Here is a 25,648-nt window from a genome sequence, read left to right as displayed (position 1 = left end):
TAAAATCACACTCAAAGTAGGAGGATCTGTGTCATTATAGGATAGAGAGGGACTCTATCTTACCATACAGAGAGGGGCCCGCGTTCACCACAAGACCCGTCAGGGGAAAAGGGGGAACATACTACTCACCATACCGGAACCAGGCGGGCACCAACTCCTGACAGTACCCCTCTCCACCGGGGCGGGAGGGCTGTCGACCGATATGGACGCCGTGACTCATGGTCTTTGGCGTTTCAGCGAGACGTTTAACTCGCGGGGTCAGTCCTTTAATGGGACTTTGTCGCGGCCGACCCAGCGCGGAGCTATGGCCTGCACGCGCTCGTAGGCTGAACTGGGGTGACCACCGGATCTCAACATCCAGCCCGTCGCCCAGTTCAGCTTTCTTGCTTGAAGATCTCACAGGAACACTGGAGAAAAAAAGCTGTCTAAAAAATCCTTTAAGAAAAAAATCTTGCCAGGACCTAAGATCCCAGCAAGGTATCTAGGTCCTTACTCCTAACTAGACAGAAAATAACTGATTTGCTGAGGCAGAGAGAGAGAGGATATACCCTCTGGGACTGCCCCTAGGGTGTGGCCAGAGCTTTTTAATTTCCTGTCTAGTCCTGCTCCTGTGGAGGCAACATAACCCGAAGGTGGTGTATCACCGAGGACTACGTCTGTCAATGAGCGCTAGAGAAAGATAAATTAGCACCAGGAGTTACTGACCCCTCGATAATTAGGAGGGATGGACGCTTTTCCTATATCACGGGTTTCCATGCCTGTGGTAAAATGCTCAGCATGTGGGCATGCAGTAGGAAATATAAAAAAAAAAACAAAAACAAGGAAGGAATTCATATCCAGAAGCACAGGCAGAAAGTATATAATTGAGGATCCTATTACTTGTGCTACGACAGATGTTATCTATATGCTGGAGTGTGGCTGTGGGCTCCAGTATATAGGATGAACATCCAGAAGTCTGAGCGTTAGGGTAGGTGAACATGTAAAAAATATCAAAAAGGGTAAGATTACACATAAACAAAGACCCCAGCTCATTACAGTTCTAGGGTATAGAAAGAGCAGATAGACATTGGAGAGGGGGGGGGGGGGGGATTTTATCAGGCAACTAAGAGAGAATCTTTTTGGATTTTTGAGCCGAAAGTTCTGTCGCCTAGGGGTTTAAATATAGAGTTCGATTTAAATTGTTTTATAAGTGACAAATGAGGTTTTACAAATAGTTTTAAAAAAAAGTCTTGTAATTTTATTAATTTTGGCTTTTAATAAATTTTAATTGTTAGTACATTATATATTTATATATATGTATAAGGTTCGCCAGAGTTTCCGCATTTATTTTAATATTGTTATATTTGTAAATAGTGATACATGCATTAAATACTTATTTATGTGTTGACAAGGAATTTGGTAGAAGTGGGCAGGCTCTATTTTTATTAACTATTTTTAATGTTTCTATTCATATCCAGTAAGATGCCCGGGGTCTCCTTGCTGTGACTCCTTTCTATTTTGTCATCACTGTTTCCGGTGTTGCGAGCGCAGGGAGGTGGTGTATTGAGGGAGTGAGCAGCATATAGAGGGGCGGGCACTTCTGACATAGTGAGTACTTAATGAATGGGAGGTTGTGTTGGCTCCACCCCTGTAGTGACATAACGTGTATGGGGGCGGAGCCTGCGCATGGACGCCGCATCCTTACATAGTAGGCGAGGTTGAATAAAGACAATAGTCCATCCAGTTCAACCTGTGTAGGTGTGTGTGACTGTAATCATCTAACATAGCCCTCAATCTCCTGATCCTTGAGATGTAAGTCTAAGAGTCTTTTGAAAGTCACCATACTACCCGCAGAAACCACCTCTTGTGGTAGACAATTCCACAATCTTGTAGCCCTAACAGTAAAGAACCCCCCACGTTGCCTGAGGTTAAAACGCTTCTCCTCTAATCGCATTGTATGTCCTCGAGTCCTCATGCAATTCCTTCGAATGAACAGCTTTTCTTCTAAGCTGAGATCCCCATTAAGATATTTATAAATTGCTATCATGTCCCCTCTCAGACGTCTTTTCTCCAGGGAAAATAAATCGAGCGATTGCAGCCGCTCTTCATAGGTAAGGTCCTCCAACCCCCTAATCAGTTTAGTTGCCCTTCTCTGGACTTTCTCCAGCTCCAACACATCCCTCCTGAGGACTGGCGACCAGAACTGGACAGAATTGATTGATTTCCAAAGGAAAGTGACAATACGTATAATGAGGGAGCGTGCGCAGGGGCACCGCATCCTGTTGATTTCCAAAGGAAAGTGACAGACGAGCCTGTATTAGCCCGCATTAAGGTGAGCTGCGAGTGAGCACAGCTTTGAGCATACGAATCACCTGTGTGTGGATTGAGCACCAGCACTTTATATTTATTGCACAGCACAGAAGTATTTTTGTACAGATTTTATGGACTTTTCACATGAGTGTTTTGCACATGATTTCTAATATTTTTGGATTATAGTGATTCATCACTTTTACACTGGTAATCACTGGATAAAAAGGTATTATTGATTTTCATAATCGATTTGATCACTGATCAATATTATATTGTTATTTTAACCTTTGGCACTGCATTATTTATTTATTGGGTTTGCAAATTGTTTTTAGTGAAGACACTAAATGTAAGCTGCCATTGGGCTGTAATTTAATTTATTTGTGATTGCGCTGATTTTATTTTAGATCTATCAGTACATGTGCTTCTTGAGCAGTGGGTGCTACAGAATTTCAGTCCTTAATGGCGTAGTTTTCTTGGCGACTATAGTCCCAGTTGCCTTGAGATCATGGACAAGATTCTCCCATGAAGTTCTGGGATGATTCCTCACTGTTCTCATGATTACTGAAACTTCACGAGGTGAGACCTTGCATGGAGCCCCAGACCAAGGGAGATTGACAGTTATTTTGTGTTTCTTTCATTTGTGAATAATCACACCAACTGTTGTTGGTCATTTCTTTGCAAGTGGGCAAAGGTACAAAATCAGCAGGGGATCAAATACTTTTTTCCCCCTTACTGTAAACTGTGTGGTGGGGCAGGTCCCCCGGTCCATCACCTCTAGTAGGAAGAAGACAGAGTTGTGATTGACCGCTCTAGCAGTAGGGCTCGCTCTAGGCACCAGTCTGCCATTCACAAAAATAGATCACACAGCCAGCAGCGCTGTGTGTCTATCAGCGGCTGTACACATCCACAGTAAGGCCAATGAATGACAGTGCTGCGGTGCTGTGTGAGATTTCAGTTTTATGAATGAGTGATCAGTTATGTCAGGGTGTGTTATATACAACTCTGGCCCGATATCACGGATTTCACATTCATAAATAGTGAAAGCCCAGACAGAGCTAAAGAACTCTGTGATTCATCATTCGGGATGTGGATGCATACAAGCAGCCCTGATAGACCTACAGAGAGCCGCAGCTCTGAGATATCGGTCACTGTATGAATAAACAATCAGTGCTGCTTGTTCATCTATAAAAGTAAAAGATCATTCAGAATTGTGACTCTATGTAAAGTATCTGCAGCTGCTTTTCCACTCACAGGGCAGATACTTTACACAAGTCCAAAGCTATTATGAATGAACAAATACCACTGACTATTCATTCATAATATGGACAGATCACTCAGCTTACAGGCCTGGGGGGATCTGTGCAGGCTGTACCTCCCCCTAATGAAATGCCCATAATGTTGGCTTCAAATTGGGTGGAGCCACCAATTGGAACAGTACCAAGTGCTTTACGTACATAGTCCCCCTGAGGGAGTTGTAAAAATAAATAAAAGCAATGGTAGTTCTTTGAACTTATATAAAACGTAAAAAGTTGTTGCACCAACAACTCTAAATAAATCTTGTTAAAGTGTCAAACCCCAAAAAATAATGTAATATTAAAGAAAAACACTTATAAAATCACCTATTACCCAATGCTCTAGAGCAGTGGTCCTCAACCCTGGCCTACAGGGCCCACTAACAGGCCATATTTTAAGTATTACCTTGGGGAGATGCAGACTAGAGTACTGTAATCACTGAGCAGCAAATGATGTCACCTGGGATGCATTTCAGTTATCTTGCAAATCTGGCCTGTTAGTGGGCCCTGTAGGCCAGGGTTGAGGACCACTGCTCTAGAGCATGGGTGTCCAACCTTTTGGCTTCTCTGGGCCACATTGAGTGTAGAGAAATTTTCTCGGGCCACATACAAAATATATACTATAGTTAAAGTATATAAGTAATAAAATGTTGCCGCGCCCTTCCCGCGCTGCTGCGACCCCCCTCCCCCCAGCACTAATTTAACACAACTAGTGGATGATCCCCTCCGAGGCACCCTCTGCCTACAGTTAGTTGTAAGCCGCTGTGGCCGTGCCCCCCGACTCGACTTCCTTCCTCCCCAGCAAAAAGAAATATATATATTGTCAGGGGGCAGTGGGTCGCATTGCCTGTGGTTCCGGGCCGCAGGTTGGACATACCTGCTCTAGAGAATATGCAAGCTGTATTAAAGTGCTACTAAAACCAGAAACCTGCATTCACTATTATCTGGTCTCCCACAGTACACAGAACATAAAATACAAAAATGTAAATAGCCAATTACCTTTTCTCATCAGCAGTATATAGCAGTCTTGTGACTTCTATCAGTTCCTGGAGAAGCTTGTAGGAGTTTTTATACTGCACTGAGCTGTCCTATGGGGCTGCAGGACCCCTGACCCTCTGTCTGGACAGTGCCAATTGGCCCTGTGCTGATCACATGCACCCTCCCAAGAAAAAAAAAAAAAAAAACCTCTCTAGCAATATACACCAAACTGAGCATGTGCAGCCTGACTCCAAAGGCTCTATCTTATCTAGACATGTTTTGGAGTCAGTGGAAGAAGAGGAGGATTTGTGCATATAGGATCAAACAGCCTTTTTACACAATGCACAGGATTACCCCTTAGGTCCACAGTGAGTATAATAAGCATGCTTTAGTGCATATACAGACAAATTCTACTGTTGTTGGTATAGTAACACTAAGTACTAAATTCCTAGTTTATCCTGATATTTAGTTCCTCTCAGCTTTCTGCGTCCATGCAATAGCAGCTGATCCTCTTGCTGTTGCATTAATACCTTTACTGTGCGTGCTCCTTAGTTGCATAATGGGGAATCTATTCACCTATTTTTCCTATTCTAGCCACCAAACATGGCTATTTGCTCACTTTTATGTGCAAAGGTAAACACTTTGCTGCCTTAGGGGCCCAATACGAATCCAGGCTCAGAACAGCGATAATAGAACAAACAGATCTTCCAGTGATGCAATAGCGAAATCGGTGTCTGCAACTTAAAGAGTAATAGGAGCAGACTGAGACTCCTCAGGGGTAAACTTATCTGACATGGAGCTGAATGACTCAGAATTAGACCAACGGATCAGAAGCCACTAAAGCTGGATACACACTATACAACTTTTGTGGTTAGATTTCCTTCAGATTTACCTTCAACTATGTAGTGCAAGGGCCTGCCAGATTACATACAAATAAAAAGTGTTTAGATTTGACCTCATATTATATGGTTTATGTAAATCTAAAGGAAAAAATCTAAAAGGCAATTGTATAGTTTGTATGGCCCATAAGGCTACGGGTAAATCAGATACAAAATCTGAAAAGCGATTATTGCCTCTTTGTTCAGTCAGAAAATACCTGGGCTATTTAGTCATAAAAAAACCTTTAGCCAAGAGGTCAGAGGACAAGGACAACTCCAAAGCCTGAAAAAGTCAACATGACTCCTGACCGCAAATGTTGCCACCATTAGTAGGCAAGATGCCAGCATTGCCCCAACCCATTTATAGAACGGGAGATCGGGGCAACCAGTTTGGCAGGTGTGTACCGCTCTGGGTGTAGAACGAGACAAATTGCAGCCACAATGCGATTAGGCAGCATACAGGTTCAGGGTAAGAGGCAAGGTCTTTAAGTACTCATGAAACTCAGCCAGCTGGAAGCAGGTAAGGGCCAGTAACCAGAGGGTTGAATGGCTGAAAGTAACGAAAAGTCATTGTAGCCGGGCAGCAGGAATGGATCTAAGTCCCACATAGCTCTTTGCAATAGGAGCAGCAGGAGTGACCAATGAAGGAGCTCCCAGTGAGCAGCACAACTGGGCTACTCACTAATAACATCTTCAGAGACAGAGCAAGCACAGAGACAATGGTAGGTGAGGCCAGTACCTGGAAACTGCTTTACAGCAAACTTAAGTATAACAAAGTCTGGAAAGCACCTACACAGAACCCAGTACCCAAAAGGTCACTTCCAGCCTAGACCCTCAATGTTAAGTCTGAATGTGATGCAGTCCAGAAACCAGGCTTAAAGTGGTTGTAAAGCTCGATACTGATAAAATCCTCTTTTTAACTGGAAGAATTAAGCCTAAATTGATAGTGCGCTTTGTTTTTTTCCAAAGAACTTGCCTTTCAGCTTCTCCATTTTCTTAAGTGCCGGTCACATGATTGTTGTTGCTTCTACAGTGATGCACGGACCTGCCGGTGGGTGCATGCACTGCTGGGGCAGGTACATCATGTTAGGAAATTACGTTGTCGCTGAGCTTCTGCGTTTCCATGGCAATGGAATGCAATCAGCCTCGGTGGCATAACATCACTTTTTCCTGAAGAGAAATGCGCCACCAATCCGGATGGGGGGGGGGGGGCGGGTTTGGTGTGGCTATGTATTAACTACTGAAGATATAGGTGTGCTGTGCTCTTGCATAGCATACCTGTATCTTCAGCAGGATGGCGGTAACACTTAAATGGACCACGTTAGTATGGAAGGGCTGCTATGCTGGTGTGGTCAGTTTACTTGTAGGAGGAGCAGCACAGGGCAGGATCAACCAGGTAATTTAGAACTTTGCCAGGCTGAAATATAATATGAAGACGACAGATCACACTGAACTAATTTAATAAGCCAGTACACTTTTTTTCTATTTTTTTTTTAAGGTTTACAACCACTTGCTGGTTAGCAGCAGATCAGCAGGGAAGCCTCATGTAGTAGGCTAGAGAAGAGTCTTGGCTAAAGGGAAAACATGAAGAAGAAAAAATGTTAAGAAAATCACAGGTAGTCTTTAAAAAACAGTAGAGCTGGAAAAAAAAAAAAAAAAAAAAAAAACCTCCATTCTCTTGGGACAATAATCGAAGCTCAAGCTTGCTGCTTATACCTCGGGCCCTTCTACAGCTTTATTGTTTACCAATGTCCAATCCTCCTGTCGGCATCAATATACCCTAGAGGTTTAAAACTTTCAGTGTCCCTCAATGGATGAGAAATAAGAGAACCTTTATAAATATAACACTAATATTTGGAACTGTCAGTATAACTGCACATTCACATCTACATTTAGTCCAAAACCTGTCACATTTCAAAACCTCTGATTTTGATTTGTTTTAGCCAACAATAATAAAAGCACACAATACCAAGTCATTAACAGTGCTGGGAGAGAAATGGGTAATTACAGATTAGGCCTCGCTGACTGCAGTGCTTGGCATTACTAGATGCTTCACTCACAGGAAACCGGAGGAAAGCAGGAAGCAGGTTCACCTAGTGACTGGCGACACCAAACCTTTCCTGTTCCGAGTAACCACAAAAATCTACAGGATGTCAGAAACCTGCTTAACATAATAGAAATAAATATAAAAAAGAACCAAGATGCAGAAACTCAAAGAAGAAATAGACAAGGAGTCTTGGAACAAACAGTACGTAAACCTAATTAAATTACTACTTTTAGTGATTTTTTTTTTCATTAATATAAAAACAATTGTAACCTTTTAAGTTGCTTTAGCTTTACTGTTAAAGCGTGACTCCACTTTTGAGAAAAAAAAAAACATTCCCCTCTGGGTGATCTATGTACATTGCAAAGATTCTAACAAAATCTTTAACAAAATTTGTTGCAGATGCCTACCGTTTGTTATTCTGAAGAAATCATTGTTTGTTCATCTGTGCTGAGTGGGTCAAATGGGAGTGGTTTCATAATTATCTATCAGCCGTGGCAGCTGCAGGGCTCTAATGAGGAAATATGCTGGGCCTGCATCCCTTTAGACGTGTTCCTATTGTGAGTATCTCCCCAAAAATTACATCTTTTTGTAGGGGATGCAGGAAATATGACTGGTATCTTAGGCAGACTTCTGGGAAAATTAGTGAGCCAATCACACAAGCAGGAAATTATGTTTCTGGGGTGTGGTCAGTAGACATTCTGTGTACAGAACAGCTCCAGGCAGCCATATTGAATTGCATTTTCAAAAAATTACAACAGCTGCAGATTGAAAAGGAAAGGCAATTTTTAATAACATTCAATTACAATATGATTTGTGTCGCAATTGTATAGGCTATATTGTTTTTTCTTTTTTGCTGATTTTTTTTCCCTACGAAAGTGGAGTTACCCTTTCAGGTAAACCTGTCAAATCAACGAATTTTAAAACTGCCTGGAACACCCTCTAAAACAAGCCCCTATAGGCGTATCGAGTGAAAGTGTTCACTGCCTAGTCTACTCCTGTAGATGGAACATAACCCAATAGTGAAGAAGCATTGAGAGCTGCGTCTGTCAAAGGACGATAGAGATAAAACCACTGTCACTGTATAAATGACACTGACAGGGAAGGGGTTAACATCAGGGGCTATCAAAGGGTAAACTGTGTTCCCTAGGTGTGCTTTCTTACTGTGGGGGGGGGGTGGACTGACTGTAGGAAGAGAGAACTGTTTTTCTGATTAGCAGGAACACGACATCTCTCTCCCCCTCTGTAACAGAATTGCGGCCTGCCTTGTTTACATAGACAGACCACCGTTCTGTCTCTCCTATGAACGATCGGCAGGTCCCAGAGCCAAGGGGCATGAAGTACAGGTACATGATTTTGCGTTTAAGGGCCGCCCCGCCGCAGTAAATGTACGTGGGGTGGTGCTTAAGTGGTTGAAGGGGTTGTAAAGTCAGAAGGTTTTTTTTATCTTAATGCATTCTATGCATTAAGATAAAAAGCCTTCTGTGTGCAATACAGTAATACTTACTTGAGCCCCCTCTCTATCCAGCGATATCCACGGAATGCCTCGGGCATCCTGGGACTCTCCCTCCTGTATGGCAGAGACACAGCAGTGGGGCCATTGGCTCCCGCTGCTGTCAAAGTTAGTCAGACAGGAGAGGAGGGAGGGAGGGAGGGGGGGGGGGCGGGCCGCAGCTCCGTGTGTGAATTTGCACATGGAGCTGTGACTCCGCTCGGATGCCCCCATAGCAAGCTGCTTGCTGTGGGGGCACTCACCAGGAGGGAGGAGCCAGGAGAGCAGAAGAGGGACTTGAGAAGAGGAGGATTCAGGCCACTCTGAAAAACCGACTGCACAGAGGAGGAAAGTATAACATTTTTATTTTTTTTAAAAATGAGACTTTACAGTCACTTTAAGTGCAATTTTTGGCTTTAATTTACAATTGGTCCATGAAATAGTTCACCATTCTAAAGTCATAATAACACAAAGTCAGGAGAGTTTAAACCTCGAATTCATCTTTTGATGATAAAGAGGACTGACCAATGACAATACTGGGACTTACCATTGAGGCTGGTTATTCACCTAAAAAGGCTGTCCTCCGCTAAAATGGTTCGGGACTCAATAAAAAGATCTTCCACCAAAAAAAAAAAAAATTACTTTTTAGGCAGCCAAAGCTAGCAAAGAAAGATTTGTAAAGCAAACATTGTGCTTTATACTATATTTTCAAGTTTTTTCTTTACTTTTTTCTTATAGCATAAACATGGTCATGGTAAGGCCACTCTAGTGTTGTTGCTAGTGAGACCCCCTCTTTCACAGTAGGCGTTTTGCACATAGGAGGGGAAAGACACAACAGTAGTCCTTAACTCTCAAGAGAGAAAGGGGGAACAATATGCATTGTTTTCCCTGAAAAAAACTTTTCAAAAATTATAACAAAAATATAAAGGCATAAACAATGGGCAATTACTAAATGGTTCTAAAAACTGACAATGTTGTCAAGTTAAAAACACATGCCCGGGATCTCAATCATGCTACTTCAACCACATATCACAGAGTGAGTCGACCAACTATAAAACAGCTGACAGTAAAGAGTAATACTGGGTCTGAGACGGTCATGGGAAACCCCTAGGGCACACGCTGTGAACCAGTCATGTACCTCGTGGGGAGAGCCTGGAGGTCCCCACCGAGGTACATGGCTGATGCACAGCTTAGGTCCTTATCCCAGGACAATAAACATTGAGCAGCAGTGAGGTTTTGGTGGGGGGGGGGGGGGGTGAATGGTCACCAGTAAGGGCTGCCCCAAAACTGCTTTTGTCTTTGTTCCTAGTGTCCTACTACTGAAAGTGACACTAGAATGCAACAGTCAAGATTTAAAGATCTCCATCGTGTCCCGATGTGCCCGGGACATTTTCCAGAAATCAGACCCATGTCCCGGTCTGGGAATGTGAGCCAAAATCCGAAAAATCTGCCAATGTCCGAGACATTGGGATGTGACATTGTGACAGGGCGTAGCTGGAGCGGCAGCCCAGCCAATCACTGGAACCGGTTGCAGCATTATACAGGGAGGTGAGGTCAGGAGCCGTGTCTTGGTATAAAGCTGGGCTGCGTAGGTGGCAGACTGGTGAATGCGATAGTGCTGGAGGGGGGGGGGGGGGTGGTCCTCTGGGTGTATCTGAAGGAAAATCAGACTTCCTGCTGTGAGGCTGAGCCACTCCAGGACCATGGAGGACATCCTCATGGAGAAGTCTTTGAGTGACAAGAAGCCAGGCAGGTCCTGCTCTGAAGGCATTGCACTGAGACCGCTCTGGTGGTAAAAGGGGGACTATAAAAATGTAAAGGCTATTTAACGGCCCCTTTGAGACACACCCAATATTTACCCTACTTTTAAGCCACACCCATTTTACTTGAAAAGATCAGACACGCCCAGAAACAGGATGCCAAACCCCTAATTAACATACTGCTCCGCCTACACTTGCTTTCTGCAAAAAAGTGTCCCTAAAAATGTTTTGGGAATGTTGGCAACTATGAGACTATAAGGCAATATGTTGCCTCTTCACTCCCAATTTTAACTTCTAAAAAGGTCACACCACCACACCGCAAATGTATGCAGGATAGTTGTCACATGGCCCCATTTACTTGAATGGGCTGCATTTGGCAGGCAGTAATGCCCCCTGAACACAAAAGGAGGTACAATTCTTGTTGCGTCACAAAGCTGCTTTGCTACTTAGGGGAAGCAGTCAAGGTTGAAGGGGGGGTGGCAAAAAAGCAGCTCAACTGTCTAATTTTACCTAAACCTCAAGTGTAAAGATAAGCCAAAGAACTCTAGCAAAGCGCATGTATTCTACACAGGTTTCCAAAACCTCTTTACAGCACCATTAAGCTCAAAAGAATTCATCTGACATTTCCAGCTAATAAAAAAATGAGGACAATTTATAACAAAATCCCCAACTTTAGAAACTGTCGCCACGCACTGTTACTGCCAAGCAAATCAAAGAGAAGGCAGATAGCAGCCTATATTTTTATTTCAGCATGTTAATTATCCTGCAGCCCACATATGGGAATTCAGTCTACACCCACTTCAGAAGAGCTCAAAAAGTATTCTTTTCTTTCTACTAAAGACACGAGCACAGTACATACCCATAAAACCTAAATATTCCAGGGTTTTTTTTTAACACATATCAGAGTGATAAGTTTACTGTAAATAATCCTAAATGTCTATGTTTTAAAAAAATATCTTCCTCCTGTACGGTGTTTAATTGTAAATCTACATAAATTGTCAGCAGCTGTACACAATCCAGACACTGGATTGCATAAACATAAAATCAAAAAGTGCAGCGCTGATAGTGATTAGCAAATGAACATAGTAAAAAAGTCCATGTAAACAGTCCCATCAGACACTGAAAGATCCATGGATAGTGATGAAAAATTTGCAAAGGTGTCACCACGCTTACCCTATATGTAGTGACCCCCTATTAAAGGCCGGTCTCATTCGTTTGATTTAATTGGCAGCAGTATCCAGATCCCTGGGAAGTCGTTCCCTCGAGTCAGACAAACGGCACCAGATACAATACACCAGCAAACTGCGTTCCTCGTTCGTATTAGATACACCAAAGAGTGTATGTGTAGATGACCTATGTTCCAACAGTCCAATGCCCGCAAGGTCCCTCACATGTGCAACATTTTCTACCTGGCTTCTTCCAGGTGCCGTTGTTGTGCCAAAACCGGTTTCCCCAAGAAAACCCGTTTCCCCTGGCTCTCGGCTCCCGGAGGGGGAAATATTCCCAAGGGGCAATAGAGAAGATAACGAAGTCTCCCAAAAAGCCGCTCAACGGCTTCTTTTCCTTTATCTCTAATGTCATTAGCCATGAAAGCGTAATCAATGTACATTTTTTTTATTGGATGCGTTTTATAGCATAAAATAAAAAAATACTGGGTTTTTGTTTCACAATTGTCATTTTGTTTATAGCCCAAAAAACCAAAAGGAAGCTCTATTTGTGGGGAAAAAGGGACATCAATTTTATTTGTGTACAGCATCGCACGACCGCGCAATTGTCAGTTAAATAACACAGTGCCGTATTGCAAAAAATGGCCTGGTTTATGAAGGGGGTAAACCTTCCGTGCTGAAGTGGTTAATGCACAGAATGTATTAGGGTAAAACAGCTTTTGATTTTACAACGACTTTGGGTTGACAGGCAATGGTATATTCCAGAAATAAGTCATAGTAAAGAAATGTAATGTTCTTGCAGAATAGGAACACAGGCCCAGCTCTGTGCGGATAGCATTTATGAAAAATCAGAACAAAGGTGAAGGTTAAGACACATGGACAAAGGGTCTGTGCCAAAAGACTTTGTGCTGTGTTGCTGGCATCAGTTTAACAAGGCTAAAACTATCTTTTAGAAGAAAACTAATATTAAATGAACACATATTTGCAATGTGCATTTTTTCCCCACAAAAGTCTGCAATGCACTACAGCTGCAATCAGTTGGTTGCAGGTGCAAAGCCAGGCTCCTGCAGACCTTTTCTCCATCTCTATGCCTGTACAGAGGTAAGGACTTTCAGTTGCAGAGCTGGAGGAGGTGTCATTTGACTAAGTGTGCGCTCATTACCGCACTTGTATTCTATTGAGAACAACAAGTACGCCTGCCATGGTGAAGGAGGGACATGTAGTTTATTTGATTATTTATATATTTTATTAATTTACAGATTTCTGTAAATTAATGACGTCACTGATTAAAAAAAAATAAAATAAATAGCTGCTGTGGGGGAGAAAAACCATAGACATGTATGAGAATGCAAAACCTGTCTGAAACAAACACAAGTCCTTTGATACAGGCCTATCTGACCATGCTGGATTATATCCACAACAGCGAAAGGAACTACAGATCAATTAACAAAACATCATGAAGGACCAAGAGAAATACTTTATGCTCATGCACTTTCCAGTACACTGAACAGATTTAATCTTTGAGGCAAATAGGCTTGTTTATGCTTCATTATCAATTTTAACTAAACACCTAAAGCATGCACCTACAGTAGTTACATAGTTAGGTTGAAAAAAGACACAAGTCCATCTTGTTCAACCAACAAAAAGAAAAGAAAAAAAAAACAGTATTGAAAACCCAACCATACAATCCCATATACACAATCCTATACCCGCAGATGATCCAGAGGAATTATGTACACCCAGGAAAGAATTCAGACCTTTTTTAAAGCAATCTAGTGAGCTAGCCAGAACCAGCTCTGGAGGGAGTCTATTCCACATTTTCACAGCTCTTACGGTGAAGAAACCTTTCCGTATTTGGAGACTAAATCTGTTTTCCTCTAGATGTAAAGAGTGCCCCCTTGTCCTCTGTGTTGACCCTAAAGTGAACAACTCAACACCAAGTTCACTATATGGACCCCTTATGTATTTATACATGTTGATCATATCCCCCCTTAATCTCCTCTTCTCAAGGGAGAATAAATTCAGTTCCTCTAATCTTCTCTCATAGCGGAGCTCCTCCATGCCTCTTATCAGTTTGGTTGCCCTTCTCTGCACTTTCTCCAGTTCCCTGATATCCTTTTTAAGAACTGCCCAAAACTGAACTGCATGTTTCAGATGAGGTCTTACTAATGATTTGTACAGGGGCAAAAATGATATCTCTGGAGCGATTGCCTCTGTTAATACAAGAAAGGACTTTGCTTGCTTTTGGAAACCATGCTATTAAGCTTATGCTATTAAGCTTATGATCTACCAGAACACCCAGATCTTTCTCCGCTATGGATTCCCCCAGTTCTACTCCACCTAGTATGTATGATGCATGCATATTCTTAGCCCCAAAGTGCATAACTTTACATTTATCAACATTAAACCTCATTTGCCACATAGTTGTTCAATGAAACAGTGCATTGAGATCAGCTTGTAAGTTGGGGATATCCTGTAAGGAAGTTATTCCACTGCAAAGCTTGATGTCATCTGCAAAGACTGAAATGGTACTTTTAATCCCAGACCCTATATCCTTTATAAAGATATTAAAAAGTAAAGGGTCCCAACACTGAACCTTATACACCACTCAGAGTAAGAATTTTTAACCACTACTCTCTGAATTCTCTTTCAGCCAAGATAATCTCCCATCTTTCAGTGGGAGATAAATGGCAGTTGGTCTATGTCACTCTCTAGGATGGAGATCTGTGGGATCTTAGTTTATTTTCCATTACTGGAATGCCTCTGCTCTTGCCAGCACTACTGTTTCTTCAGGTGTTCTTCATACCAGGTACCTCAGTACCACGATCCACTGCTGATGCAACAAAGCCAACACCGTGCCCAAGCACGTTCGTGAAGACCCAAGGAGCGGAGGGGGAGACCAAAGGGTAACGACACCAACTGATAATACTCCTCGCCCATGGCAAAGCGGAGGAAGTGCTGGTGACCCGCACATAGTGGAATGTAAGGGTAAACGTCCTTAATGTCGATAGAAGCAAGAAAATCCACCAGATGCAGGGATGCCGCTACCGTGCAGATTAAAAGGAAAAAACCTTACCAAAGGATAAGACCGGAACTCTATCTAGTAACCGGACCAGATAATTTTGTGGACCCACCTGACCTGTACTAGGGAGGTCCACGGTTCCAGAACCAACAAAGTCATCCCCCCCCACCCAGATACGTGTAAGTGCACCCTTTCATGCTGTGGAAGCCTGTCCACAGGTCTGGAAGATCCAGCTCTAGGCTTGCGAGACCAGGTTCTCTTGGAACCTCCAGTAGAAACCCTGAAGAAGTTTAACCCCTTGTCTCGAGTGCCTAATGGACGACAAAAGGCTTCTTATGAGCCGAGAAAAGTGGACCACTTCTACCACGGTCTCCTTGCCCTTGAGCGCCTGCGGAAAAAGTACTCTTCCCCCTGAGAGACCCTTAATGATGTCATCCAGCAAAGCTCAGAACAGGCGATACCCCTAAAAGAGGGGTGACCGTATAAGGCAGTCTGAGGAATCTGGGTCGCAGACCAGCAAGTTAGTCAAATAACACACCGAAGGGCCACTCCTGAGGTGACTGATAAAATGGGAACCTACCGCAAGGCAAGTAGGAAAGGACTATGGGCAATTGGACACTCCCAGCTTTATACATAAAGACCTTCAGAATAGAATATAAAAAGGAACACCGTGCCTCACGAGATGGCTTGAAGGCGTCAAAAGGAAAGGTCCCCTCCACAGCAACTAAAGCTGCATCCTCCAATGCCAAACTGCCCGTACAGATGTAATCAGTGCAACAACCTGTGCTTGCCAACCACCGGAGTGGAGGAAGCATCCTCACCATCATATAGAACTGGGAGCATGGCTCAACCCTGCAGGGTGGGCCATGTCCGCAGCAACAGGGCCAGACCAAGATCTGACGACAGGTGAGACAGGGGAGGGGTGGGGTGCTAAATACTAAGCTCACCCGGAAAAACATAACAAGCAAGGGAGAGCCGCTGACTTAGATCGCGCAACAGGACGCGGATCAAGGGCCCACAAATAGACCACCTACTGCTGGACTCCGCAAAAAAAAAAAAAAAAACGGGGGGGGGGGGGGGGTGGTGGCTTGCCCTTCGAGCCCCTCCACCCCTCCATAAAAGGCCCACACAACAAGAAATAGCCCCCTTAAGGGGGCCGCCCACCGGGGCGCAGACAGGGATCCTTGATGATCCCGCAGTGCTAAAAAGGGCAGGTGTCCTACACAATAGTGGCGGCATGGTTGCCATCAAAAAATTAACCACCCCCACGGTGCCAACCCTTCCAAGGGAGGCGCCTAGTAGGCTGCAAGCCGTGGCCTAAATTTTTGGTGCGGACCAGCCGCTCGGAGGAAAAGGCAAATGCCCAAAAGGAAGAGCGGGGGTCTCACTGGGCCCCCCCCCCCCAACAAAGGTGCCCGACTAGGCCTAAATTTTCGTGGATGCCTAGCTGCTTGGGCGCGAACCCTAGTGGAGCCGACCACCCAGGGGCAGCAGAGGGGAGGGCAGATGCTAAAACGGAAAAACAGCTGGAAAAACCCGGCAAGCAGCAACCCCAACAAGCCCCCCTTAAGAGCATTTGGCAAAAGCCAGGTCGAGATCACCCACAGTGACCACCAACATTTTAGAGGGGGCTGGGGGGGGGGGGGTCTGAGGGTCCCACTGTCCCAAGGAGAGGCCCACATCCACCTCAAAACCCTCCAGAGGTAGAGGGGAGACAGCTACTTACCATACCAGGAACAGGGTTGGCACCGCTCCTGACAGACCACTGCTTTATTGGAATAGGGGGGCTGTCGGCCAGTAGGAATGCTGCGCCTCAGACCAAGGCCAGGTCGTATGCACCCTTGCAAGACGTTTAACTCGCAGGCCAGCCCCCCGTCCAGTGGGGCTATGTCGCGGCTGCCCTAGCGAGGAGCTAAGGCCTATGCGCGCTCGCTGGCCAGACTAGGGGGATCCTTTGGATCTGGATTATCCAGTCCGTCGCCCAGTCTGGAAGTTGATAGCAGATTCTCACAGGAACAAAATAAAGATAAGAAAAAGTTCCATTCAAAAAAGGAAAAAAATTGCCAGGACCAGAGATCCCAACAAGGAACTAGGTTCTTACTCCTGACTGAGAGTGGCTGTATACCCCCTGGGGCTGCCCATAGGCGTAGTCAAGCTTTTTCCTGCCTAGTGTCCTACTCTTGTAGGGGCAGTAAAACCCAATGGTTTAGAAGAATCAGGAGTTGTCTCCGTCCATGAACAAAAGAGAGAAGGGGAGAGAAAAAGGAAAAAAGGGGGAGAGAAAGAGGAAAAAAAGTGGGGGCTAGAAATAAGGGAAGCAATAAGGAGGTAAGGGGAGGACGAAAGCATGACGCAAAAGGCCCCAGGAGCTCAAGAGAGAGAAGGCGATTTCTATAGAGAGTGCTCTCCAAAATTTTATACATCATGTGGCACTCTCCAACCTGCATAATACTCTTTCCTCAAACCGTTTATATATGGGAAAAACGAAAACAAATTGAACAACCATTTTAAAACCCTTAGGTCTATGAGGTCTGGCTATTCTTGATCAGAGTCTCTATACAAAAGCGTTGCGTAAAAACTGTTGGTGCCATATAAAGCCTGTATAATAATATTAATTACACAACATGCCAACACTTCAACATCACTGTATAGGCACTTAGGTTTTTGCACCTACTCACTATACCAGGGGCAGCCAAGTTCTCTGTCCGCTTATATATAGCTACGAATAGTTTTAAGGGCCAGATCCCCAAAATTTGTCAGGGAAATTACTATAGTAAAACTTTGGTTTACGAGTAACGTGGTTTACGAGTGTTTTGAAAGACGAGCATGCTTCTGGAATGAATAATGCTTGCAAACTAAGGTATTACTGTTTCTAAGACTTCGTTCACGCCATGGTGCAGAGATGTCACAAAAAAAATAGTTCTCTAGGTGCCCTGTTTACACCACAACGTGCAGACTTTTTTCTGTGCAGGAATCTGCAACGTGTATGCAGTTTTCTGCACAGGGAAAAAAACTGACACAACATCAACATAAGTGTGAACAGGGCACATAAAAACTGATGTCAACATGCATAAAAACTCACTGCAATGTGCATGACAACTGATGCAAACTGATGTCTCTGCAAGTGAAATCTGTACAGTTTTGCCAAAATTTGCACGGTTTTGCCATCAGTTCTCATGCATGTATTGTGTCAACGAGCCCTAAAAATATGGGACGCATCAATGGTTAAAATGAGTATTCTATTCTTGTACGAAAACATTCACCTCTTTACAATAACTTAATTCTTACTGAATTTCATATTATATCAAGCCTAGAAAACTTGTTCAAATTGAGAATCATGAATATAGGCCACGTTATTGAAGGTAGTATTTCAACTTAGACACTCAACCCAGCAACAATTTTCATCACTACCTGTAGAACTTCATAATAATCCCCTCAAACATTTTAACAAATTCTGCTTTCCCTAAGATCATTTCAACCAATATCAACAATTATGGACTCCAAAGGCTCACATTGCTACCTTAACAAAGTATCCTGGAAGGTCAATCGAAGACACATTGGATGGAGAAAAATGGGATCAAGCTGTAATAACTGATAAACAAATTCAAATTCTCAGGTAAACTCTATTTTATATCATACACCAAACTTACCTTACAGACATCCGCAGTTGTAAAATATTTATTTCCAGCACTTTGTGCAACAAATGCCAGAAAGCTCCTTCATATAATTTAATTTATTAATGTCCAAAAATCCAAGACTACTGCAGGGAACTGTCAGATATTACTCAAGTGTGATATTGGTTCCCCCAGTGGCTCTAGACTCAAAGGTTTGTATTTTGGGAAAATGTAATATCTTTTATCTAAATACTAAAGGACCTTTCAGATGAGTTTTCCAATCAGGTCCACCAGTCAGTTTCTCAGGTGGACCTAGTCGGAAGCTTCATACAGGTCTATGAAGAGGGGAGGTTGACGTAATCAGACTTGTGCAGTTTACATCCGCCTACCTCCATGCCTGTCCAGGTCTAGAAAAAAAAAAAAAAAAGTAAAAAGGCCTGCATTCATTTCCATTTAACTGGACCTAAACGTGACGAATTGGAGGTAGCCTGATGTAAATGGACACAAGCATGTTTACATGCGGCAGCTCATAGAGGCAACACGGGTCCACCACAGTCCAATGTCACAATACGGACAAAAAACTGATCGGGCACAGATGTTAAAGAAGTGACATCGGTCCTGTTCTGCTCTGATTCAGCAGGGGATCTGCTGATACCCAAAATAAAGGGGACATTGCCTGTGTGAAAGAACCCTTATATCTATCATTTTCCTGCAAGAAACACTATTTGCAGCCAAAAAAGCTTAAAGCCAAACTTTGTTTAAAAGTAATTCCATTTACTCCATATCAATGGAAGAGGGAAAGTAATACTACTTTACTATACAAAAAGAGTTTATATACACATAGAGATTGCCCTTCCAAACATAACAAAATGGATGCCAAGTGAACTTAAATCTTTTGAAATGATTTCAATTGTTTGTATAACATAAGCTGAAGAACGAGCCAATAGTTATAATTTATTTCAAAAGACACCGTCAACAACATTTTGCAATGGATCTGTACATTTTGTGTTATAAATGATGCCATCTGTATGTTACATGGTTAGGTTGAAAAAAGCCGCAAATTCAACCAATAATATGTACAGAGGTTTACTGTACCATAGTGCCCTCTAGAGTACATGTTGGAAATTGGCACTGTATATGGCTTTCAGTCTACATACTACTACTACTGATGGACTTCGTGCATCGTTTCACATCTTCTTCAAGCTGTATCAAAAGATCAAGTTATGTACAGAGAAAGCCAATTTATCTGAAACGCCACTGTATACTGTTTTTATAGGAGTTAACATAAATTGATTTTATCAATTGCATGATTTTAGCTTTTAAATGCTTAAACCAACAACAAGCCATTTTATTGGCCAGGTTGAATGTTCTAGACAAAAAAATGTTTTTGTGACGTCACAGGTGGGCATCATTAAACCACCAGGCCCAGGAATGAAAGCATTTGGGGGACAGCACCAAACATTCTTTTTTAAACTTGAATAGGCCAAACCATTATTATTGTTATTATGATTAATGATTTTAAGCTGGAGTTGGTTTAGTTTTAAAGTAGGGAAGAGTATGTTTTGCTCTGTGTCCCATCTGGGAAAACATACTTTACTTCCAATCCTGAATTTGCAACTGGAACGGAGATTAATTCTTTACAAACAAGGGTCCACATTGGAAGATATTTCCTACTCTTGTTCACCTTTTGTTCTGGTGACAACAAAAATGTTGGATTTCACATCAACTGTCTCAGTGAATATGTTCACCAGGAAAAATAGAAAGGTGAATCTTCCCATGGGGCACAGACACTAACACTAATAAAAACCTGAAAAATACTTTAAGTTACCCACCACCCATTAATATAAACAGCTATAACACAAATTAAACAATGTTAATAAAAAGATTAATCTACGAAGATATATGCTCAATATTAAATATAAAAATATTTTATTGAAAACAAAACTTGAAGCCAAAGCAAAAATGATACATTTATCATTACACATGCATTCCTATCCAGTACGTACATACAATCTAGCACCTACCATGCCGTTGTGATGCTACTGATCAGCTTTTCAGTTCCATCAGAAATGTCAGAAGGAAGCAGGATTTCTACTGGCTGTAAGCGAAGTATTCTAGTCTCCAGTTCAGAGCAGCACTTAGAGTCAGGGAAGTTGTCAAATATTACCTCTCCTGTAGAAGGCTGAACAGCCTGTGCCAGAAGAAAAAAATGTCTTTATAAAAAACGCAAGAAAAAGTGTATTATATTAATTTATTTTTGGAAGGATCAGAATACATTTCTAAAGTATCTTACAGGCTAAGTCCAACTTTAAAAAGATATGCATTTAAATTTTTTTTTGCAAAGCGTTGCACTTGTAACCCACTGACAGCAGACTCCTGTAGACTGTTTCTCAAGCTCTCTGTCCATATAGAGGTATGGGCTTTCACTAATGGGCCATACACACTATACAATTGTCTTTAGATTTTCCAACACCATATAATATGAGGTCAAACTTAAACACTTTCAATTTGTATGCAATCAGGCAGGCCCTTGCACTACACAATTGAAGGTAAATCTAAAGGAAATCTAACCACAAAAGTTGTATAGTGTGTATCCAGCTTTAGATAGCTGGAGGATATGTCAACAGACTACGAGTGCAGGTATCATTGTCCTTGTGTTTCATTGGGAACTACAAGTCCATCTGCTTCAGTGGCAGACAATACGTGTAGTTCATTCATTCACAGATCTCTCTGCAATATGACATTTTGCAAATGTGTTAATTCCAACCATCAGGAGGTGCTTTGTGTTCCTTTTCATGTATTCCAGTTTCACCCAACCAAACCCTAAAAAAAGATCTACAGGAGTAACTTAAAGTGGTAGTAAACTTTTTTTTTTTTTAGCTTGTACCTAAAAAGGTAAGCTTACAATAATGCATAGTTGTAGACGTGCAGTTTAAGAGATATTCACAGTTGCTTCAGTACCAGCACACATGCAGTGCACTGTGCATTCAGCAGGGAACGCTGTGCCACAACAATCATGACTCCCGTATGCATGCGCGGGAGTGACGTCATCGCGGCCAAGCCAAATGACCAGAGAGCACAAACCTGGAAAGAAGACCGGGTGAAGATGAATGCACCCCAAGTGGTGACCGCACGCCAGTGGAGGCCTCTGTTTAAAAGGCAAGTCTGTAATAATGTGCTGGAATGCAGTGCAGTTTTACTATCACTTTCTTGGATGCATTCGCTTCATTCAATTCCTTTTTTTTTTTAAACTTTAATTTTCTTTTTTCACACCCATTATTTTCCTTTATTTATTTATTTATTTTAATCCAATAAACTCTTTATTAGATATAAAAGAGGTATATAAAAGATTAAGAGCTAGACAGTGAACTCCAATAAACAGTGTTACAAACAACGGTTGTCACATCAATTTCTTGCTATCGGTAAACTTTTAAGAAAAATAGATTTACAGTCAGAGGGGCTCTAAGGTAAATCTTACAGGAGTGCAAAAATCGATATAAAGATTTTCCTTTATTTTTACTCGGTGATCCTGCCAGCAGTGGTGTATTTAGGTTTTGTGCTGCCCTAGGCCTGACTAAACTTGGGCATCCCCTCATTTAAATATGACCCACCCTTTCCTGTAAAGGCCACACCCCTTCCTGTTACCCGCCCTATCATCCGTAAACCACAGACCACAACCACAGTCTATCAGTGCCCATTAGTGCAGCATATCTTTACAACCCCATCAGTGGCCACCAGAGCAGTCTATAAGTGCAGCTTATCAGTGCCGCCTCATCAGTGCCCATCAGCGCAGCCTATCAGTGCCCATCAGCGCAGCCTATCAGTGTCCATCAGTGCAGCCTATCAATGCAGCTTTTCAATGCCACCTCATCAGTGGCCATCAGTGCAGCCTTATGTCACGGGATTAGTGAGATTACTCCTTTCTTTTAAGATATTTGGACTTGTCTTTGCTGCCACTGATTGTAACCATAGGATTATTTCACCAGCCTGCGGTCTGTCCGAATGTCCTCACCTGTCGGTATTATCATACCGGCAGGTAGTAGCATAACTGCTTTATGGGGGTGCCAGACAGATTTGCCCCGTGGACCCTGCTCTCTGGCCCAATTTGCCCCATAAGGCTGGCACTATACTAAAAGTGTAGCGCAAGCCGGCGGGGACCCTTTTTGTACAGGAGTCGGGATGAGGCTGGTTTTTTTTCGTGCAGGGTGCAGCTTTTTTGCTGCCCTCCCTGCAAAATGCCACCCTAGGCCTGGGCCTTGTTGGCCTAGGCCAAGATACAGCACTGCCTGCCAGTAAGTCTGTTATTTTTTAACTTCAGCTTTTATTCTTTTATGTAAAACCTTTATTCCAAAAGGGGGGGAAAAAAAAAACTGTGTTGCTTTACAGTGGAACAAAAGCCAAAAATAATTTTAGCTTTGGAGAGTGGAGATGGATTAGAACACCTGCCAGGGTTTAATTGCTGTCTGTGGCCCCCTGTTAGGAGATTCACCCCATCTATTTGTCCCGTTTACCATCATCATTAAAAGTGAAGGAAAATGCTAAATATCGAGTTGATCCCAGAAGAGAATAGAGGGAAAAATCAACCAATGGGAAACACTGGTTCTGGTGACCTAGGGTTCCTCAAGGGATTCTGTTAATTTGCAGGGATTTCCCCTCACTTCTTGCTTTGGCTATGGGACAGGAAGGGAAGGTAAATCTCCCCAATGGGGCACAGATGGCAAAAATAAACCTTACAAGGGGTTACAACCCTATCTTACTATATCTAAAATGGAAAACAAATATTGCCTATAGTTCTACTTTAACTACTTAAAAATTGTTAGCTGGAGTTCGACTGTTGGAGTTATTTTTTTAGTCAAGCCCATCTTGTTTTTAGTTCATCTAACCCTCTCCCCAGATTGATAATGCAGCTGTCCAAAAGGGGTCTCCTTTGTTCCCCCAGATTGGACACCCTAAAACAGGAACTGTGTTACTGACAGGATAACCAAGTAAAAATGAAGGTAAAAAAGCATAAAATGAGAAAAAAAAATAAATAAATAAAGCAACCGCTAAATTACAGCGACCGCTAAATTAGGCAATTCCATCAATGAGCCCGCTCTTGGCTTCGTACCCTTTTCTTCTTCAATCTTACGCCTCATTCTAGTGTAGATATATTACATCTGGAAGCCTGCAGAGTCCCAGACCTATCCAATTGGGCGGAGCTTTATTAGTTCATAGACATGTGGCAGTAGAAGGACCTGCAGACCAGAGCCTTTATCTGCCATTTGGCCTCGCATAGGACAATGTATACGATTGATCTTTGCTATCTCATGCCTCCACTTCTAGCTAGGGTCAGGGAGATTTCCATTCTGCCTAGGGGTATTTTGGACCAAGCTCCACTTCTCATTTGCCTGACTATCTCCACCTGCCTGATTGGATGTTTTTCAGTTTTTTGCATTTGTGTCACGTGATTGCGGCTCAAGTATCATCCTCCCCTACTATAAACAACTGATCCCCTGGAAAGTATGTTTATAGAGTTCAAACTTGCCTAAACTTTTGTCCTGCACTATCCCATTTGACATCTACTAGAATAGAGTCCCTGTATAACAAATGGCACATGGACATTCCCTTCCCTGTTGGAAAATGAGTGGGATGACTCTTCTGCAACATGTCCCTACCATGATCTCTGCCAGTTTTCTTTATACAATTGAACTTTAGCCTTCGAGTGTATTATACCCTTCAATGACTGGCTGAAAAGGATATGGCCAAGGGCACGTTTACCCACATGTTCTGGTATTGTTTAAAGTTACATCCCCTTTGGGCTGGAGTATTGGATAGTATCAATGTAGTTAGTAACCCGTCTGTTCCCATGGACCCACTGATACTGCTGCTAGAACTCACTGATTTAGTGTAGACCTCTAAACATACAAAAGTTGTTTGTTTTCTTCTCAACTTATCATGCTAGAAGGCAAATATTGCTACGATGGAAATTGCCAATCCCACCTACGTTTTCTGGCTGGAAAGCAGCAGTTAATTCCCCTATTTAAGCTTACCTATCTAAGCCAAAAACTGTCCAGCGAAATTCGAAAAAATTTGGGACGGCTGGGTGGAGGCACAGGGCCTGTTTGAGGCAGAGATGCCACCAGCTGTATACTTTGGGATTTTTTGGATACCGAGTATATTTCTAACTGTACTGCCTCATCTCTTTTAATGCCTTCTCCTTCCCCCCCTCCTCCCTTAAGCCCCGTCTTTCCTCGACCACCCCCCCAGCCCAAAACATTTGTTAGTTAATTTGAAGTGCACAAAGTGATGCTGCATGCCTCCATACAGCAGCATGGTGTGTTCAGCTACTGTGCGGTGACATGTAGTGTCTGCCTGTGTGCAGCATGTCTACATTTTTCCCAGGTTATTGCAACACACATATGGGCTGTGTTGCAGTGTGGACGGGGCACACAAAAAACCTATTATGTTCTATGTGCCTTAGTGGTGACTGGAGTTTATCCAGTAATGAAAAAAAAAACTCCAGTCACTGCACTGTGTGTGAACAATCCCTTATTCTGGTGTTCTTTACAGATAAAAAAGAAAATATAATCTTACCACTAGACCAAATAGTGGCCCGTCAGATTTCTTGTTTTTGGATTTCTCCAGATTTTCAGAGATACATAAAAGGTAGCTGTTTGGGCACTCGGCTGTGACTGTCTCAACCTCAAGCGAATCATCAATGTTTATCAAAGGGTTCACATGTACACAGAGTTAAGGTTAACAAATTAAGTACGTATAAGTGTCCTTCGGTTTCCTCAATTCTTTAAAGCAAACCACTAAATACCTGAATGAAAAACAAACCTTTTTGTTGTATGCATGTATGCATTTCTGCTCATCCAGTCCTACAATTGACACTGCTCTGCTATATAGCACAGTTCAGCCTTTGTGGAGAGGCGTGATCTTTCTCTGTTACACTTTCACTTACAGGTCCCCTCCCAGACCCTGCACTGTGACAGTGAAAAAAGAGCTCCTCTTAGTCATCGTGTTCTCTCCTCCTATCAGCATGTTACTTGCACTGCATCAGACCCGGTTGGCTCCCTGTGCTGTTTCTCCATCCCCCTACAATTTACTACTAAAGAAAAGCCCTAAAAAAAA

At 42.7% G+C, this 25,648-nt stretch overlaps 1 protein-coding gene across 1 annotated transcript in view; it reads right to left on the bottom strand.

Annotated features, from left to right (window-relative positions):
- MSH3 (mutS homolog 3) overlaps positions 1–25,648 on the bottom strand; it is a 429,495-nt gene that overhangs the window by 341,212 nt on the left and 62,635 nt on the right. Inside the window, 2 exon segments of the mRNA XM_082257605.1 lie at positions 20,560–20,726; positions 25,109–25,246. Of these exon segments, the coding sequence (XP_082113731.1) occupies positions 20,560–20,726; positions 25,109–25,246 (305 nt within the window).

Source organism: Pelophylax lessonae (genome assembly GCF_965119305.1).
Source record: "Pelophylax lessonae genome assembly, chromosome: 1".
Classification (NCBI taxonomy): Eukaryota; Metazoa; Chordata; class Amphibia; order Anura; family Ranidae; genus Pelophylax; species Pelophylax lessonae.
The sequence above is the reverse complement of the archived record's forward strand: the minus strand, read 5'-3'. Positions and strand labels throughout refer to the sequence as shown.